At 40.3% G+C, this 19,883-nt stretch overlaps 1 protein-coding gene across 1 annotated transcript in view; it reads right to left on the bottom strand.

Annotated features, from left to right (window-relative positions):
• Positions 1-13,609: 13,609 nt before the first annotated feature.
• The window catches only part of nlgn4xa (neuroligin 4 X-linked a), a 112,077-nt gene continuing 105,803 nt past the window's right edge, over positions 13,610-19,883 (bottom strand). Inside the window, exon 6 of the mRNA XM_085447586.1 lies at positions 13,610-15,891. Coding sequence (XP_085303712.1) covers positions 14,997-15,891 — 895 coding nt within the window. The 3' untranslated portion in view covers positions 13,610-14,996. The remainder of the gene's footprint in view (positions 15,892-19,883) is intronic.

The raw sequence follows: 19,883 nt of genomic DNA, 5'->3' as shown, positions 1-19,883 counted from the left end.
CTGCGGTGTTATCCATGGATGATGAACAAGAATCACTCAGAAATGTTCGTCTATGCTCCGTGTCAGGCGCTTCAGTAGATTACTTGTGCTATTAACAGCAGCCGATAGTTTTTTCTCCCCAGGACATAGCTTACATATTACTGTAATGTTCTTGTCTGCTTGTTTCAGAAAAGTGAAGAGACGGGAATATGTCCATTTCAAAATGACGCGCAGCTGCACTACAGCGATGTTAAAGCGGCAGAGTTTACTTCTACGTTTAGAAGACAAATTATGGAAATTAAATAATGATATTCAGCGAGTTTAATTATTTTACAATGTAACGCAAGTACATTGTAAGTAACTGTAATTAAAATACCTAAAAATGAACAGTAATTAGTTACTCTACTTTTTCAGTGGAAAAGTAATTTAATTACCGTAACGCGTTACTTAGTAACGCATTACACCCAACACTGCCTGCCACTTAAAACTTTACTCCTTTTTTGCTCACCGCTCTTCTCTAACAGTAGTTAGATGCTGAAGTACATGACTTACAGACTTCTGCACACATTTCAGCCACTTTAACTCCTGAGTGTAGACACTATAAATGATGCTGTTAAACTTAATGTAAGTAGAAAGAGCAGATGTTTGTGTTAAACTGTAAGGAGTAAAGGTAAAAAGTTACAGATACCTGAAACTTCTACTTGACTAACACTCTTTTAAATTCTATTCAGGGGTCAAACTGCAGCAGGGCCTAACAGTAATGAACTCTAACTCCAGACATACATTTTTAGGTCTCATACATCTAATGAAATCTTTTTTCTTCCAGGTACTGAAAACATGCAGGATGTTCATTTAATGTAATGTGGACACTTAACCAACAACATTGCTTCCCAGAACAGTGACAGTGTTAAAATCAGCTAACATGACCATGGGGCGTGATGCTAAATAAAATGTAATGAAATGGCTGTTCAGTTGTAAGCTAGAAACCAGACCTTATCTACTAATATTACGCTGAACCTCACTAATGCTCTTGTGGCTGAAAGAGAGCAAGTCCTTGCAGTCAGATTCCAATTATGCTCTTCCAGGAGAGGAGGGGACTTTCGGTATGTTGCATCATCAGTAACATGTTTTAGAAACAGAGCTTTTAAAATATGTCTTGGTAAATATTTTTAAATGGTTTGGTCTTGAGCTAGTCAGACTGAAGCTTTCTAGAAAACTAGAAAATTGTTCAAGCAATCGGTATAAAATTGTAGTCTGAGCTTAATTTATGTTTAAAGCTGGTCAGAGAAACAAACAATCTCGACTCTCCTCTGAGAATCCTACATGTTTGTGCTGTAGCCATATTGACAGGACTACATTTGTGTCTGCCATAAAGAGACAGGGAGAGATGAGAGACCTCTGTAATCCGACAGTATTAAAACAACCTGCAGGGAAGAAGGCCATGATTAAATTTATTAGTCTGAGACAGACCCTACATTTTGTGAGTAACCCAATTTTAGCTGTGTCTGCTGGGGCCAGTGAAAACACTGCTCCCTGCGCTGCTTCCAGCCAGCCAGCCACCATAAATCATCTCTGCTGTTTCATCTGGCGACTGAGAGCAGGGAAAAATATCATCAAACCTGACCTCCATGTCCTACATTTTATGTTTTATGTTTTCCATCAGAGGGAAACTCACTCTCTGTCTTTGTTTTCCTACACAGGGTAGCACCCTGCAATGATGAAAAGCCGGGAATAATGAACACAGACCTAAACAAGAGCATCGTGTTAAATTGTCTTAGTGTTAGTGTCTTAATGTATGTCTCAATGGAACCTAAGATGCCACAGTGCTACTGCAGATAAAGGAACTTTTAATATTACAAAAAAGAATTCCTCAAATAGATTGAAAACAAAAAAGAGGGTGAAAACCAGAGCAAAAACAAACAAAAGATGAAGATCTGATCCAAATGGGCTTCAGAGTCGTGCTCTCCTCAAAAATAATATCAGCAAACTTAACTAAAGAGACCAAAATTCAAAAACAGGACTGCTGGTAGCCTACGACTCAAATTCTGATTAATATTCTGACCCCTTGAGGGAGAGAATGGATGAGAGACCCTACTCCACCTTATTTAAAAAATTTTATTAAGCGTGCTGCTGAGCCTATGAGGGAAGCAGGAAAAGAGAAATCACATAAGAATGATAGAATAAAACAATCAATGTGCATTTGCATCCATTTGCACTAACCAGAGTGATGATTTAGCAAAGACCTTGAGCTTTTCCACTATTTTTAATGCAATTATTTACCTCTGTGAAATGGGTTAAGTGGCAAATTTGGCTCTGAAAATGTTACATTCAATTTAAAAGGGATTACTACTCTGAACAAAAGCTCCACAGTCTAATCTATCCGTCTAATTCATCCAAAGTGATTTTCTGAAATTGTTCAGAACAGAAAGTTTTCATTAATATTATTTCTAATCACACTGAACTGTATTTTTCATTGTTGAATAAACAGTGTGTAACAATAAAAATGATGGTCTTGCCAAACATCAATTATTTATTTTCAGTGATCCCGAGTAAACTGTCACCAGACTGGTTCAGATCTCTGGAATCATCTATTTCTAAATTCCTTTGGAAGGATAAACCCTCGCATATAAGCTTAAAAACACTACAAAAGACCAAGGATAAAGGAGGACTAGAGCTGCCTAACTTTCAGCACTACTTCTTAGCCAACAGGCTTCAGTTTATCTCAGGATGGCTAAAACACACCCTCTTAGATGAACCTTGGCTAGATGTAGAACAAGCACTCTGCAATAATCTAGAGATCTCAGACCTACCATTTATCAGCTCAAACATCCAACGACATGAATGCTTTAAAAGCATCAACATCAGCTCTTCTCTGACAGCATGGTGGGAGTTTCTAAAAATGACTTCATTAATCCCATGCAAACGTACACCTATCTGGAACAACCCTGACATATTACAAAACACTAATATGATAAACTTCCCAGACTGGAGTGGTAAAGGAATTAAATACTTGGAACATACAGTGGGGCAAAAAAGTATTTAGTCAGCCACCGATTGTGCAAGTTCCCCCACTTAAAATGATGACAGAGGTCAGTAATTTGCACCAGAGGTACACTTCAACTGTGAGAGACAGAATGTGAAAAAAAAAATCCATGAATCCACATGGTAGGATTTGTAAAGAATTTATTCGTGTGATCGTGGCTCAAGAGTTGGCAGTTCGTCTTGTGATCAGAAGATTGCCGGTTCGAGCCCTGGCACCAACAGTCTCGGTCGCCTACTGCCTACTGGTGGTGGTCAGAGGGCCCGGTGGCGCCAGTGTCCAGCAGCCTCGCCTCTGTCAGTGCGCCCCAGGGTGGCTGTGGCTACAATGTAGCTGCCATCACCAGTGTGTGAATGTGTGTGTGGATGGGTGGATGACTGGATATGTAAAGTGCTTTGGGGTCCTTAGGGACTAGTAAAGCGCTATACAAATACAGGCCATTTACCATACTTAATATGATGTACAATTTTGATTACATTCAGTTTACAGTATTAAGTAGATGGAACAAAATTTTGGATTAACTGACCATCTATATTTCAGTTACATTGACCAAGCATGTCAGTGTTATTTACTCAATTTTTTCATGTTTGTTTAACAACTACAATTATTCATTTCAACTTAATATGTTTAAGCTTTAGTTATTTAATTGATCAAGTATATTGAACAGATTTGGCTGGTTTCCAATCTACTCAATATTTTTAAGTGTAAAAGTGTTCCCTCAAAAATTTTAATTAAATGTCACTTTTAGTTTTTAGAGTGTGTCCTCATGAACATAAACTAAAAATAATCTTCATTCTAACCAATATAGAGACTGTCTGATAGATCACATTATTCTTGATACAGCCTCTCCCACCACATTAGGTCAATCCCTCTGGGCTTCTTTGATTGGCTGCTCCCATGTTTTAAACAGCACGCAGCAACACCACATATGAGCAGGCGGAGTGAGGTATGGGGTCTTCTCAGACCTGTTCTCTGTTTGCCGTCTGGAGCAGGGGACCGGGAGGAGGAGTTGGCCGTCTGGTCGGGGTCTGGGATGCAGTTGTAGAAGTATAGTCTTAAACTTAGTTACAGCAGTTTCAGAAAGTCATCTCCTGTAATGACATGCATTCCCCACTGCCGTGTGGGGATAATTGTAAGTTTTAATGATTAAAATTGATCAGACAGAATAGAGTTTTCAGGAAACACTGTTAAATGTTCAGTTTCTATGCCATACAGGGAGTGCAGAATTATTAGGCAAATGAGTATTTTGTCCACATCATCCTCTTCATGTGTGTGAATGTGTGCGTGAATGGGTGGATGACTGGATATGTAAAGCGCTTTGGGGTCCTTAGGGACTAGTAAAGCGCTATATAAATACAGGCCATTTACCATTTTTTTTTCATGCATGTTGTCTTACTCCAAGCTGTATAGGCTCGAAAGCTTACTACCAATTAAGCATATTAGGTGATGTGCATCTCTGTAATGAGAAGGGGTGTGGTCTAATGACATCAACACCCTATATCAGGTGTGCATAATTATTAGGCAACGTCCTTTCCTTTGGCAAAATGGGTCAAAAGAAGGACTTGACAGGCTCAGAAAAGTCAAAAATAGTGAGATATCTTGCAGAGGGATGTAGCAGTCTCAAAATTGCAAAGCTTCTGAAGCGTGATCATCGAACAATCAAGCGTTTCATTCAAAATAGTCAACAGGGTCGCAAGAAGCGTGTGGAAAAACCAAGGTGCAAAATAACTGCCCATGAACTGAGAAAAGTCAAGCGTGCAGCTGCCAAGATGCCACTCGCCACCAGTTTGGCCATATTTCAGAGCTGCAACATCACTGGAGTGCCCAAAAGCACAAGGTGTGCAATACTCAGAGACATGGCCAAGGTAAGAAAGGCTGAAAGACGACCACCACTGAACAAGACACACAAGCTGAAACGTCAAGACTGGGCCAAGAAATATCTCAAGACTGGTTTTTCTAAGGTTTTATGGACTGATGAAATGAGAGTGAGTCTTGATGGGCCAGATGGATGGGCCCGTGGCTGGATTGGTAAAGGCAGAGAGCTCCAGTCCGACTCAGACGCCAGCAAGGTGGAGGTGGAGTACTGGTTTGGGCTGGTATCATCAAAGATGAGCTTGTGGGGCCTTTTCGGGTTGAGGATGGAGTCAAGCTCAACTCCCAGTCCTACTGCCAGTTTCTGGAAGACACCTTCTTCAAGCAGTGGTACAGGAAGAAGTCTGCATCCTTCAAGAAAAACATGATTTCCATGCAGGACAATGCTCCATCACACGCGTCCAAGTACTCCACAGCGTGGCTGCAAGAAAGGGTATAAAAGAAGAAAAACTAATGACATGGCCTCCTTGTTCACCTGATCTGAACCCCATTGAGAACCTGTGGTCCATCATCAAATGTGAGATTTACAAGGAGGGAAAACAGTACACCTCTCTGAACAGTGTCTGGGAGGCTGTGGTTGCTGCTGCACGCAATGTTGATGGTGAACAGATCAAAACACTGACAGAATCCATGGATGGCAGGCTTTTGAGTGTCCTTGCAAAGAAAGGTGGCTATATTGGTCGCTGATTTGTTTTTGTTTTGTTTTTGAATGTCAGAAATGTATATTTGTGAATGTGGAGATGTTATATTGGTTTCACTGGTAAAAATCAATAATTGAAATGGGTATATATTTGTTTTTTGTTAAGTTGCCTAATAATTATGCACAGTAATAGTCACCTGCACACACAGATATCCCCCTAAAATAGCTAAAACTAAAAACAAACTAAAAACTACTTCCAAAAACATTCAGCTTTGATATTAATGAGTTTTTTGGGTTCATTGAGAACATGGTTGTTGTTCAATAATAACATTATTCCTCAAAAATACAACTTGCCTAATAATTCTGCACTCCCTGTACACTCCGCTGTTCTTCAGCTTCCCTTCTGTCGGTTCCACCTGCTCGCCTGACTACCATTGGACTCAGAGCCTTTAGTTGTTCTGCCGCGAGACTTTGGATGCACTTCCACTTGTTCTCTGGTCCACACACTGTCTCACCACTTTTAAATCACGTCTCAAAACTCATCTATTTAGAATTGCATACATCTGATCTGTCTTAGTCCATTTTTACCTGCTCAGTTTTTATACTTGCCTTTATACTTTTATGACTGTCTAAATTTTATTTCACCATGTTTATTAAATATACATATATTTTTTAAATGTTTTTTATGCTATTGTTCACGTGTAATTGTAAAGTGACCTTGAGGGTCTGAAAGTCGTCTATAAATAAAATGTATTATTATTATGATTATTACCTTACTTTTCACAATAAAACAGGAAACATAATGAGACGCAGACATGACAACATGAGCTTGACAACACAGGACACCCAGACATTAAACATATGACAGATTAAGACACACAGACTTAACATGACGAACCGACGAGGAACACGCACACTATAAATATATACAGAGGGAAAAGAAGACTGGAGGTGAGACATGGACATAACTAAGCACAAACACAACACGATGGCTGGGGGAAAGACAGGTGGAATGGGTCACAAGGGGAAAACATGTAAAAGAGGAGGAGACGGGAGACAAAGACATCACTGAAACACATGAAGGTCGAGGGAGACTCAAACACAGGGGGAATCTAATAAACAATGAACTATAAGGGCAACCTAGGCAAAATAGAAATGAGTTTAAGATAACTAAATGATCTTAAACATAAACCATAAACATCAAACTATAAGAAAACACTGGGTCAAACGACCCGGGATGGTGACACCTTCATCAGGTTGCAAGTCCAAGAAGTACATACGGCTATTTTGAAATTTGCCACTGACGTTTTTTTGCCTACCACCTGTCTTCCCTCATGTCTTCCAGTTTAGATTTTTGGATTTTGGATTGACTTTCTGCTAGCCTCAATAAAGTTTTTTATTTTTATTTATTTACTTTTTCACCACCTGAAGCTCTGGTGATAACAATGAGCTGGTTAAACTTTTCACTAGCCATCCAGTCACAAAGTACTCTGGTTTCCTCCGACCGTCTAAAAACACATCAGATTAGCTTAATTGGTGATTCTAAATTGACATTAGGTGTGACTATGAATGTTAATGGTTTTATATCTCTGTGTGTTACACCTGCGGGGTGCACACGGCCTCTTGTCCTGTGACAGGTGGAATAGGCCAGACTAATCTTAATGCTGTTGGGCATGACACATTCCTCTGCCATAATGAAGCATTGTGGCAGAGGATTCACATTCATTAATGCCAGGAGTCATTTTTAGAAAATTTGAGAAGCATGCTATGGCAGAGGATTCAGCTGCATGACTCCCATGATCCTTTTTGCCATCACACTAAGTCACTCAATTACATGGACAGCAAGTGATGTAGAAAATTCTTGAAATCAGCAGCTGATGAGAAAAGAACAACCTGAATGTGAGCTGAGGACAATGTTCTCCAAAGTAAAAGTTGTTAAGGCGGATTTCTGCAGGCCATTTCTGCCTTCGTGGTTCCTTGCCACCTAACTGCACATATATTGACTTTGAAGAATTCATATTCATCTATTGAGGCTCCAGTAACCCAGGGAGGGAAATGCAATCAAGTGGCTTTACTGCTGAGTTATTTACCTGCATTTTAATTCATGTTTGAGGAACACAGCAGAGGTTCTTGCTGCACCTGGTTACTCACACACACACACACACACACACACACACACACACACACACACACCTCTACTTGCTCCTATTTGGTGCACTACCGTGTCACTGTGAGGATCGATATGCCTCGGTAATGGCTGCCTGGAGAGCGGTGCGCTTGAATGACAGTTCTGGGACCGTGGCTGAGTGATGGAGCACTATTGCCAGCTTAATTAACTTTTAGTCAAGTCTCCAACAACGTTCAGCACCTCACCACCCTCTGCCGCCTCACCTCTGCAATACTCCTCTCCACCTCCACCATCCCATAAGCATAAACAATGTGCCAATTAAAAGGCTGCCTGCACATCCACACCTCTTTGTTTGACACACAGCTCTCTAAATAAGCATTCATCTTGGTATCTATCAGACTTGTTTATTGGATCATACTTTATTGCTCAAACAGTTTTGCTAATGAAGAAAGGTTTTTCCCTTAAATGAATTTTATATGGCAGCCTTTACTTACTGTGGAGCTTTGTATGGAGACATTTACTGCATTTCAGTAACTGCACATTACTACTAAAGAATTCAATTTTCCCCCTGTCAATCCACATTTAACTCAAAACCTAATTTGCTTGCCTTGTTGTAAGGAGGATCAATAGGTGAAAGTGGTGCTGTTGGGTGAGAGGGGAATTTCAAGAAAGCGTTACTGAACGGTTTACGTCTGCATGCACATGTCAGGGAAGGGCACACACGCACCACAAACACACCTCTACAATGTGTATATTTTTTCCCTGATGGAGCACAACAGCAACCCACAAAAGTACGAGAATTCAGCTTAGCTAGCAGAGACCAAACTGTTTGCAGATGCAAAGTCAGTGTTTCAAAAGTTCCAAGCGTTAGACTACCAGTATCGATTTATTCTAACTCAGTAAGCAGCATAGAGCTACAATACAACAGGAGTCAGTCTAAAGTTTTGCAGCATTTCACATTGTATTAGTGTGTTAGAAGAAAGTCAAGTCAAGTCAAGTCAAGTTTAGTTTATTTATAGAGCACATTTAAAAACAACCAAGGCTGACCAAAGTGCTGTACAGTAAATACAGATAAAAATACAATAGAAGAAAGAAAGGTGTAATGCAACCTGAACAATAAATGACACAACTGATGGTGTAATCCTGAAACTGTGAAACATCTAAATGACAGTCGGAAGAACAACAATGCTGAGGTCAGGAGGAATTATGAGGCACAGTGATGTGCATTTGGTGTCATGATCTGGCTGTGTGGCAGGCAGGAAATAGGACCCAAACGCAAACTCACGGGAAAACAGGACTGAACTCAAAATACAGCTTTATTGCTGACAAAAGATAACAGCGATACAAAATAACATGAAACTAAACTGAGAAGTACTAAGGAACGGACTTACGAGGAAACACACGGACGGGCACACAGTCATGAGGGAGAACACGACACCGAACTGAGGGAGACGCAGACATAAATACACAGAGGGTTAACGAGGGAAGTGGGAACACACGGGGAACACAGCTGACACATACTGACGAGAGACTGTCAAAGTAAAACAGGAAGTACACGGAGGTTCAGACAGGAGGAGAGAGAGCACGGGGAGAACACAGACATAACGGGCTGGGGAAAACATGGAATAAAACACAAGGAGAGACGAGGGCTCACAGATACACAGGGGCACACAGGAGGTAACCAAATAAGGAACATCTTAACTAAACAACCTAGGAACCAAGGCATAAATAGGGAACAAAATACAAAACACACAAAAACTAAGAATACTGGGCCAACATGGCCCAGGACCATGACATTTGGTGTTCTAACAGCTAAATAAGTCACGCTCAAATAACAGTTGCCAGCACAAAAAAGTAGCAAGCGCTGAAAATGGCTGACACTTCCCTCACAACTATGCTCTGTGAACCTCAAATTTTGCCAGGATCAGCTTCCTAATTTTTCCTTATTTGGTTGATCAAGTGCTTAAACATGCTGCCTGAAAGACAAGGATCAAAAATGAAACATCAGTCAAATTATTTCATGTGTTGGGCACAGACTGCAATTTAATTCAGTTCAGTTTCATTTAAATCAAATCCCCTCAAGGCGCTTTCTATTGTAGGGTAAAGGCCCTAAAATTGTATATAGAAAACCCCAACAGTTAGACAACCACCTATCAGCAAACATAGGTGACAGTGGGAAGGAAAAACTCCCTTTTGACAGGAAGAACTGGCAGAACTAGACTCAGGTTGGAGCAAACATTTGCTATGTGACCGGTTGGGAAAAAAGGAGAGCTAAAGGAAAATGAGGAATGCTTCCATCTTCTATTTACAGCAGTAAAAACCCACTTTGTGTTTCTGTTTTGCAAGAAGAGTGTCCCGGTTACCAGTGTGCTTGTTTTAGGTTTGTGTTTATCTGGAACTAAATATACCAGGGGTTTTTTCCCTTTTGAAGCACATTTCACTGGCTGTAGGAGAGCTGAGTCATCATCCTGTGCCAGTGTTGTGTTAGATTATAATATTATTTTATGCCATGTTAAGATAAGATAAGATAAGATAGAACTTTATTAATCCCTCGGGTGGGTTCCTCTGGGAAATTCGACTTCCAAAAAAAAAAAAAAACCACAGCAACGACCGAAGTTACAGTTACAGAATTGTTATATATATATATATATATATATATATATATATATATATAGGGGATAAATAGAATAAATAGGAATAAAAAATAAAAATACAAGTGAATTGCACATTTCAAGTATTGAGTCTATTGCACTGTTGACTATTTACAAAAGTATTGCACAAGGTATTGCACAGTGAGGTGCAGAGGCACTACAGCTTAGTTGTTCCCCCCTCCTTTGTCCTCCTGTTTCCCCTCCCTCTCCCCTCCAGAGAGGAGTTAAACAGTTTGATGGCGTGTGGGACAAAGGAGTTTTTAAGTCTGTTAGTTCTTGTGGGAGAAGCAACCTGTCACTGAACAGACTCTTCTGGTTGTTTATGGCCGTGTGCAGAGGATGCCCGGCATTGTCCATAATGTCCATCAGTTTCTTTAATGTCCTTTTCTCTGCCACTGTCACCAGAGTGTCCAGCTTCATGCCGACCACAGAGCCAGCCCTCCTGATCAGTTTCTCCAGCCTGGATGAGTCCCTCTTTGCTGTGCTGCTCTCCCAGCACACCACAGCATAGAAAAGTACTCCAGCAACCACCGACTGGTAAAACATCCTCAGGAGCTTCCTGCAGATGTTAAAAGACCTCAGCCTCCTGAGGAAGTACAGTCGGCTTTGGGCTTTTTTATACAGGTGCTCTGTGTTGCATGACCAGTCCAGTTTATTGTCCACCCACAGCCCGAGGTACTTGTACTTGTTGACCACCTCCATCTCCTCCCCCTCTATCTGAACCGGCAGTGGACCTTCTTTGGACCTCCCGAAGTCCACAACCAGTGTACAGGGTGAAGAGAAGAGGGGACAGCACAGTTCCCTGTGGTGCTCCTGTGCTGCTGACCACAGTGTCAGACGTGATGTCCTTCAGCCTGACGTACTGTGGTCTGTCGGTGAGGTAGTCGGAGATCCAAGCCACCAGGCAGGGGTCCACCTGCATCCTGTTCAGTTTCTCCTGAAGCATACAGGGCCGGATGGTATTAAAGGCACTGGAAAAGTCAAGAAACAGTTATACCCCTAACTAAAGCTTGTGAATTATTATGTAGTTTTAGTTTGCATTATTCTCCTGAATTAGAAGAAGCTGATAACTATTGCATTAGTTAAACTGATTTGCATTATATTAGACTGCTGATTTATTGTGGATGAATGACATTGTTTTATGATGCATTATACTGCTGAGTTATAAGAAATACTGTTTGCAGAAAGTCATCGCCTTATTTGTCTGATTAGAAGAGAACAGAGCATACTGGAGTTTTCTGCCCCAACTCAGCAGGAGCAGATAAACAGGGAGCCAAGGTCGTAGCTTAGGCGCTGTGTGAGAGAAAGCATGTGAATGTTTAGGCTTTTATGATAAGGTGGAGGCACCAGAGGCTATAAGAGTTTGAGCAATGCTCCACCATTTTGAGATCTGATGCTGTCTGCGTACGGTGTCCATCTCCCACGTGTGTGATCATTAAAATCATCGTTTGACTTGACCCGGCCGGACCAGTGTTGTTATTGTGGTTTTTTCTCTTGTCTCCATCCCCAATATTTTGAACCTTAACATTTGCCAGTCCCACTAGATTACACAGAGACAGACTGTGCAAACAACGTGGTCACGTGTGATCAGCTTCAGGCCCGTGCTGAATAGTGGCTCCATAATAACTTATTTTCTGCAGTCTTTATCTGACTGGCTGACTGACAATGACTGAGTGATGCAGTAATAGCAACTATTGTGCTTTAACTTCACTGTAACTAAAATGCTACCTCTTTCAATTACTGCAAAATAATTAAAAAAATATTTTTTTGTTAATCAAGAGTAAAAATGATCTAATGACATAATACAGAAAAAATACATAAAATTACAAATAAATACTTTTAACACTTTCACTGAAGGACTTTTAGCTTGGTTTCTTAGTACTTTTACTAAAGCAAATAGTTATTATTCTACTAAATAGTTTTTCTACTGCTGGTTAGTGTGGTGTCATCTGAGATTATACTGGTATACATTGTAAATTGAAAATGGTTTTATTGGAAGAGTGCCACGCCCTTTGTAAGCGTGTAGGCCAGGATGGAGTGGGCTGCTCTCACCCATTGACAGATACTAATTTCCTAGTCTGGCATCAACAGGGTCCACTCTTTGCTTTATGGACCATCCTGTTATCCTTCTACCTCAGTTTGACATCTTGCATTGATTTCACTCCTCACTCACTCCAGTGGTGTCCTCATGATTGTCCACAGGGTAATCTGAGGTGAATTTAACTGATGAGTGTCACCTGGTGGAAACAGGGCACTGACAGTAGCACAGTCACAGTCAGTTCCACACACCAAACTTGTACGTATGGATGGAAATGTTGGTTTCCAATTTTGCACAACCCCTTATTTCCCCTTGAAGAACATACATTTCATTTGATACTTAAAGCCTCAATAATTATGTCAATGAAACAAAACAAAAAAAGCAAGCTTCAAATATACTGGAACTCTATTCGTGTGTGTGTTTGTGTCTTCTTTGTTTTTTCATTGTGAAATTTGTGTTATTATTATTTTGACCCTATAAGTTGTAGAAGGTTTTTTTTACATGTGTTAGCTCATTTTTTTCTCTACTTAATCAAGTATTTTTTTCAGACTTTTGTTGTATGACTGTTGTATGACTTACATTTTAACTACTGATTTTATCTGTTTTGATTTTATCTGTTTTGATTTTATATACTGTTTTGTTTGTTTGTTTCTTTGCTTGTTTTAATCAATTTTAAATCATGCTTTTTATTTGTTTTTGTTTCTAATGTCTCTGTAAAGCACTTTGAATCACCTTGTTGTTGAATTGTGCTATACATGTGCTACACAATAAACTTGCCTTGCCTATGACAGTGGAATCACAACAAAATACTTGTTTTTAATCACTGTTTTTACTGTGATAAAAAAATGACTAGTTAAGCTGACAGAGTAATTTCTGAACGTTTTAATAAATCAAAGTGTTTTTTACTAAATAAAACACAGATGAAGAACGTGAGCGTGAAATTGTAACAAGATGAACATTTTAAAGAATTACACTTAAAACAACATGAAAGACTTACCTTTGCAACATCCTTGTTTCAGATAAAGTTTGAGTTCTTGCTGTGAAGCTGTTTTTTTATTATCAGGGTGGCTGTGGCACAATAAACCCAGATAAACTTCTAATCCAGCAACTCTTGTGTGTGAGTTTATTTCTATAAAATATAAATTGCTGTAGAAATATGTGTGCAAAGGTGAATGTGACTTTGTAGGAGTGAAAACGCTTTGACGTGTGCTCTTTTGTCCAGTGGCAATACTCTCCAATTAAACACACACCAGACAAATAATCCGATCAGACCTTGAACCATGTTTCTTTTCTATCTCTCGCCCATTTTTTTATTTAGAAAATACTGTGATATTTTATTAAAAATGTTGCAGAAAAACTTTATACAAGTGTCCAGAAATATGCGTAGTATTACCGAAGGCAAAACTGCAAATAAATACAAGACTAACTACTAAATAAGGACTTTTCAACTCTATATTAAAACCCTCGTTATCTCGACTGGTTTATAGACCAAATGAATATATATTTAATAGAATTTACAAATGTAGCTTAAAATCATCTGCCTCTTTTTTCATAATAGGATGCAAAATGGAAAGAGAGTTATGACTACTCGTGTTGTAATTTCATAATAATTAGCATCATTAATATTTACACTCATTCACTTTTTTGTAACCCAAAATATCACAATCCTGGCACAATACTTTACATATTGCTAGCATATGACAATTTAAAATATCTAACATATATTTCTTTACAAACATATCCAACTAATATTAATACAAAAAAATCACTGCCTTTTTATTTCTAAATAATACATTGCTGGTCACATCGTAAGCACAGGCAGTGCTGAGACAGATAACTGCTGGAAGCATAACAGGGTGACAGCAGGTGATGGGAGTGAGTCAGTCCATACTGTCAGACAGTAGATGTCTGAAATGCAAAGTAAAGCTCGTTCTACATGCAGTATCTAAAACGTGGACACGAAGCAATGCACGAGACAGTACTGTATGTGGTGACCTGCGAACCCGCAGTGTGCAACTCTCCGAGTGTGGGATTGTGATCGCAATTTGGTCATTGTGCGAAAATGAATGAAACACAAGTCGTAACAGGAAGAAAGAATGACCGATGTTCAGGTATATTTACACAAACCTCAACATAAAGCACAAGCAAAATGAAAATGAAAACAATAGTTTCAGGAGCAATTTTAATATTGTTTTTCTTCTTTAAAACTTTTTGTATTTCCACTCATGTCTATATACCTTTTTTCGTGTTCTTTTTATACAAAGTTTTCATAAATACATTTCATGTGCCCAAGTCAGGTGCATGGAGGAAAAGATGGTGTTCCATTGTTGCTTTTCACCAACTGTCGTCTTTGTCTGTCAACATAGAAACTGCTGTTTTTGTCTCATGAGATTATATAACAGTCATCCACTGGTTGCCCTTTGTCTTGGTAACACTCCTCGAAAACCTTCGTGACAATTTGCTCCAAACAGTTATTACTGTAATAACATTCATTTTGAATAGTTTTGTGAGTTTATGATCACTTTATATTGTATATGCTTTTCAAGAAGGCTTGGTAGCAAAATAACATCTGCTGAATAACTTATATTCTCCTCGTGTGGGTAGTTGTTAATCCAGAGGGAACCTGGCACAGTCCCGTCCCAGCTGAGCTATACCCGCGTGGTGGAGTGGCCGTGGGGCAAGTTGGTACTGTTCTGGCTGCCACCAAAAGTGTTGAAATTGTGCAGAGGCTGCATGCCAGCCAGGGAATTGGGGATCATGGTGATGGTGCTGGGAGTCATCAGTGGTATATCATCAGGTGACCTGCGGAGAGTCAGTGTGTAGTCTGGTGGGCAGGTGAGCCGCAGCGTGTCGTGGGCCTGAAGTGAGTCACACTCATGGTGGTGCTCGTGTTCCAGCTGTTGCTGCTTCATCTGTAGAGACATCAGTTCCTCACTCTGCAGATGGGCTACGTCATTGGCAGTAGATGGAGTATTGGTTGGAGCAGAGTTGCGCTGCGGGGTGGGGACGCGCTGGTTGGACTCATGGCGACGTTTGTCTTTCTTGTAGTAGAGTGCAGCAAAGGCGAGGATGTTCAGAAATAGCAGCGATGCTCCCACGGCGATCGTGACGCTGAGCTCAGTGGAGTAGTCCCGTTTGGTCTCAATCACCACAGTTGACTCATCAGTCAGGTCCCCGCTCTTGCGCTGGTTGGTTGTTTGCTTGGTGTTGGCAGAAGGAACTCCCGGGTGGCGTGTGGTGGAGGGCCAGTTGTTTTTACCCGGGAATCGTTTGGTATAAGGATACGGTGTAGTGTCCTGTGGAGGTATCTTAGTAGTAGTGGATACATATTGAAAAAATTCATTAATGTTGTGAAGGTGTGGAACCAGTTCGAGCCAGAACGCAACCTTGGTAGCTCGGTAGTGGTCTCGGACTCGAGGTTTGAGGCCAATGTGAAGGTAGAGCTGGTCCTTGGGGTTGTACTTTGTCCACGCTACCTCCTCGAAGCGGTTAGGCTTTGTGTGGATGAATTTGGTATCCTGTGGAACTGGCTGGTTTGGATCCCTGAAAGAGAAAAGCAGATAAAACCCTTTTCAATCAACATGCCAAGGATTTCTGGACAGCTAATTATTACTACATTACTGTATTTCTAATTCATTTTGACAAAGGAAATATACAGCTGTGAAAAAAGCTAAATATCTCATTCATTACCATTTAAAACACAGCGAACACAAAGTAACAAAGCAGGTTTTTCTGACTTTGAATTAGCTCTTCCTCAAATAGTTTTAAAGTGATGTGATAATACAATTCAACAATGTAAGAGTCCATTAGATTCAGTTAGCACGAATTTGTGACACTTCCAGATGAGTCATCAGCCCCAAACCCCAAAGTCTTTCATCTGTTTTCATCTGTTTGCTCCTTCTTTCCAAAGCTAATGTGTTTGGAGGTGACTCTGAATTTGAATGCACAAGCTGACAAAGTCTTCTGTGTCCTTAAACACCAATGACACGTTTCCAGGTTACATTTTCTTAATATTCAGTGTTACTCAGTGCACTTTTTGGTAGCTTGAGAAAGAGCTACCTCTCCAGTGACTTTGTGAGAATGATTTCATTAACTTTGAAGAATTGTGGGGGAGTGAAAGCTATACAACAACCTTGGAGCTGACACGCGGATTGTGGGTTGTTGTCTATCTCAGTACTCAAGAGGAAAAGTTCACACATTGCATTTTAAGATGCAACAAGAAGCACTGTTTGTGACGTATTTTGTGATTACAGACAGATGTGTTGTGTACAGTCAGTTTCTGGCTGTCTGAATGAATGTGTTAGAAAATATCCGGTCTCTTGACGTTCTGTTCTGCTTGGTGATTTGCAGTCCAGCTCTTTTCAGTGCCTCGAATCCTTAGAATCCGTTTCTTTTAAAAGTATTATTATTATTATTATTACTGTGAATCTTTCGACGCTTAAGTGAAGCCTGAACTGAAACATAGCCAGAGTATAGTACTGCATATTGCTCTTTATGCACTGCTGCCCTCTCAAACTGACAAAAATGCAAAATTCACTTAATAGTTATGAAAGACATTTTTAATGCTATTAAGGCCAAGTTTAGCCTAAGAGCATATGTATAATTCCTACTGTCAGCAATTAAAGATTGTATTTTAAGGGGAAATGTTCATGATTAGCTCGTTGTGTGTGTGTGTGTGTGTGTGTGCGTGTGTGTGAGAGATGGTGGATTCAAATCCAGGGCCTTTTTGCTGTGAGGCAACAGTACTTATTGTAATTATTATTATTACTACAGAACTGCTGCCCCTGACACTCCATCCGTCCAGTTATTCCACATATCCAGAGCTGAGTCACAGGAGAAGCAGACCCCCCTCTTCCTAGCAGCCTCCTCCAGCTTTTCTGGTGGGACAGCCGAGAGATATAATCTCTTGTGTCTGCCCCAGGGCCTCCTTCCGATGGGACATGACCGGAACACCTCACCCAGGAGGCATCCGTGTCAGATGCTCAAACCACCTAAACTGACTCCTTTCAATGTGACTCTACTCTGAGCCCCTCCCAGATGGCCGAGAGGCCAGCCAACCTTTGGAGAAAGCTCATTTACGCCGCCTGTATCTGCGATCTCGTTCTTACAGTCACTACCCAAAGCTCGTAACCAGAAACGCAGATCAACTGTTAAATCGAGAGCTTCACTTTTACTCTCAGCTCTCTCTTCACCACAAAGCACTGGTATGTCTGATGACTTAAATCTACTGCCGAGTCTGTTTATTATTCTTAAAGTGTCTTATCTAGGCTCGAAACATGACCGTGTCCAATGAAATAAAGTCTTAAGGGAGAAAAAGCTGACCCAAGAGTTCTACAATCACAGTTTCCGATATGTTATTCCATATATTATCAAAAAATTCACAAAAATACCCACACACCTACACACACACACTTGTATGTGTGCCTTCATATATATCAGAATATATAAGGAGCTTAGTAAAACTGGCTAGATATTGGAGAACTGGAGAATCAAACTAAATTATAATGTTATATTGTTATTAAATTGCTGGTCTTTAAGGTTAAGACGATGTATTCATTTTGTAATCCTTTAAATGTTTATTAAACCCTGTTTTTTGTAAGCTATAGCTCAGAGCAGGTCATCTGCTAATTGGAAGGTTGGTGCTTTGATTCCTCCAGTCTGGATACCAAATATGCTTGGGCAGGATACTAACCCCATGTTGCTCTCCAATGCATCCATCAGAGTATGAATGTGTGTGAATGTTAGATAGAAAGCCCTTACATATAAAGAGCACAGTGTTTGTATGAGTGGGTGAATGAGGTAAGCTGTGTAAAGCGCTTTGATTGCTCTGATAGAAAAGAGCTGTATAAGAACCATTTACCATTTTACTCGATGTGATTGTGTTCTTTCCATAGTATTTACACAGTAGTAAAAAAATAAATATACCAGTGTAATGTATTGCTATATACCAAATAAATAAACAGCTAAACAAATACATTAGTGTAGACATTTATGGGATGGAAATTGTATTTACTAATATTTCACATGTCTGGTATACAGAAGTCAAAGCCACAGCTTGTGCTGTACTACCCTGAGCAAGCATGTCTGGCCTTGGAGGCTTTGCAGGTTGGGTAAAACTCTTACTCAAATAGCCTTATTTTGCTACAGAGATTAGCAGATGCCGTATGTAATCAAGGCACTGCACTGCACTGGTTTGAATCTATCTAACCGACTCCAATTTGTTCATGTAAATGAGGAGTTCTCTCCACACAGGTCTAATTGTGGTGTTACAGGGTTTTGTAATACGTGCTTTGCTTAGGCAGCATTATTAGAAGGCATAGCAAATTCAGATAAAACTCTGGATGGCATTACTTTGGACTTCAACGGACATTTTGAACAAATATGTCGGACTGCTTTCTTGCATTTGTGTAATAGCCCTAAAATCAGAAGCATCTTCTCTCAGGTGCTGCATAGAAAACAACATTATGCATTTCTTCTGGGCTGGACTACTGGATTTATTATCAGGAGTGCTAAAATGCTGCAGCATTTTGGATCAACTAGAAAGAGAGAGCAGATTTTGCCCATATTGGCTTGAATGTTCTTGAATAATCCGGGCCCATCTTATCTTAAAGCCCTTAAAGTACCATATCACCCCATTAGAGCACTGGATGGAAGTGTTCATCCATTCTCTTCCACTTATCCCTTTCAGGGTTGCGGTGGGGGTGGAGCCTATCCCAGCTGTCCTTAGGGTAAGAGGCAGGTTACACCCTGAACAGGTCATCAGTCAGTCGCAGGGCTAACACAGAGACAAACAACCATTCACACTCAGATTAACGCCTATGGGAATTTAAAGTTACCAATTAACCTAACCCCACTGTCTGCATGTCTTTGGACTGTGGGAGGAAGCCGGAGTACCCGGAGAGAACCCACAGAAACACAGGGCGAATGTGCAAACGCCACACAAAAAGGACCAGACCAGGTGGTGGAATCAAACTCAGGACCGTCTGGCTGTGAGGCAACAGTGCTAACCACCATGCTGCCGGCAGGCCCTAACTATATGCTTTAGCAAAAAGGAAAGTTTGAAGCCAAATCTTGAAAGTAGAGATAGTGTCTGTCTCCTGAATCCAAACTGGAAGCTGGTTCCACAGAAGAGGGGCCTGAAAACTGAAGGCTCTGCCTCCCATTCTACTTTTAAATCCTCCCCAAGTCTAATTCTGACAGAGGTTTCTTCCTGTTGTTAGGGAGTTTTTCTTTTCAGCTGTCACCAAATGCTTACTCTGTATTATTGTAGAGTCTTTAGTTTAAAATAGAAAAATGACTTGATGTGTCCAGTTTAGAAATAATTTAGAAATAAAACACACACAAAATGAGACCCCAGCTGACAAAAAGGCTCAAAACCAGAACTTTCTTGCTATGTAGCCAGCACAACGCCACCATTGCTTTCTGCACGTCTTTAAGAACTTTCACAAAAATGAAGACTGCAGTTGTATGTATCTGCTAAGCAGTCTGCTTCGTACTTACATCCATATCTGTCCAGACCTATTCAAACATTTGTT

The sequence above is a fragment of the Copadichromis virginalis genome, linkage group LG23 (assembly GCF_057382275.1).
Source record: "Copadichromis virginalis isolate Kocher_CV1m ecotype Utaka linkage group LG23, C_Virginalis_male_GT1.1, whole genome shotgun sequence".
Lineage (NCBI taxonomy): Eukaryota > Metazoa > Chordata > Actinopteri > Cichliformes > Cichlidae > Copadichromis > Copadichromis virginalis.
The sequence above is the reverse complement of the archived record's forward strand: the minus strand, read 5'-3'. Positions and strand labels throughout refer to the sequence as shown.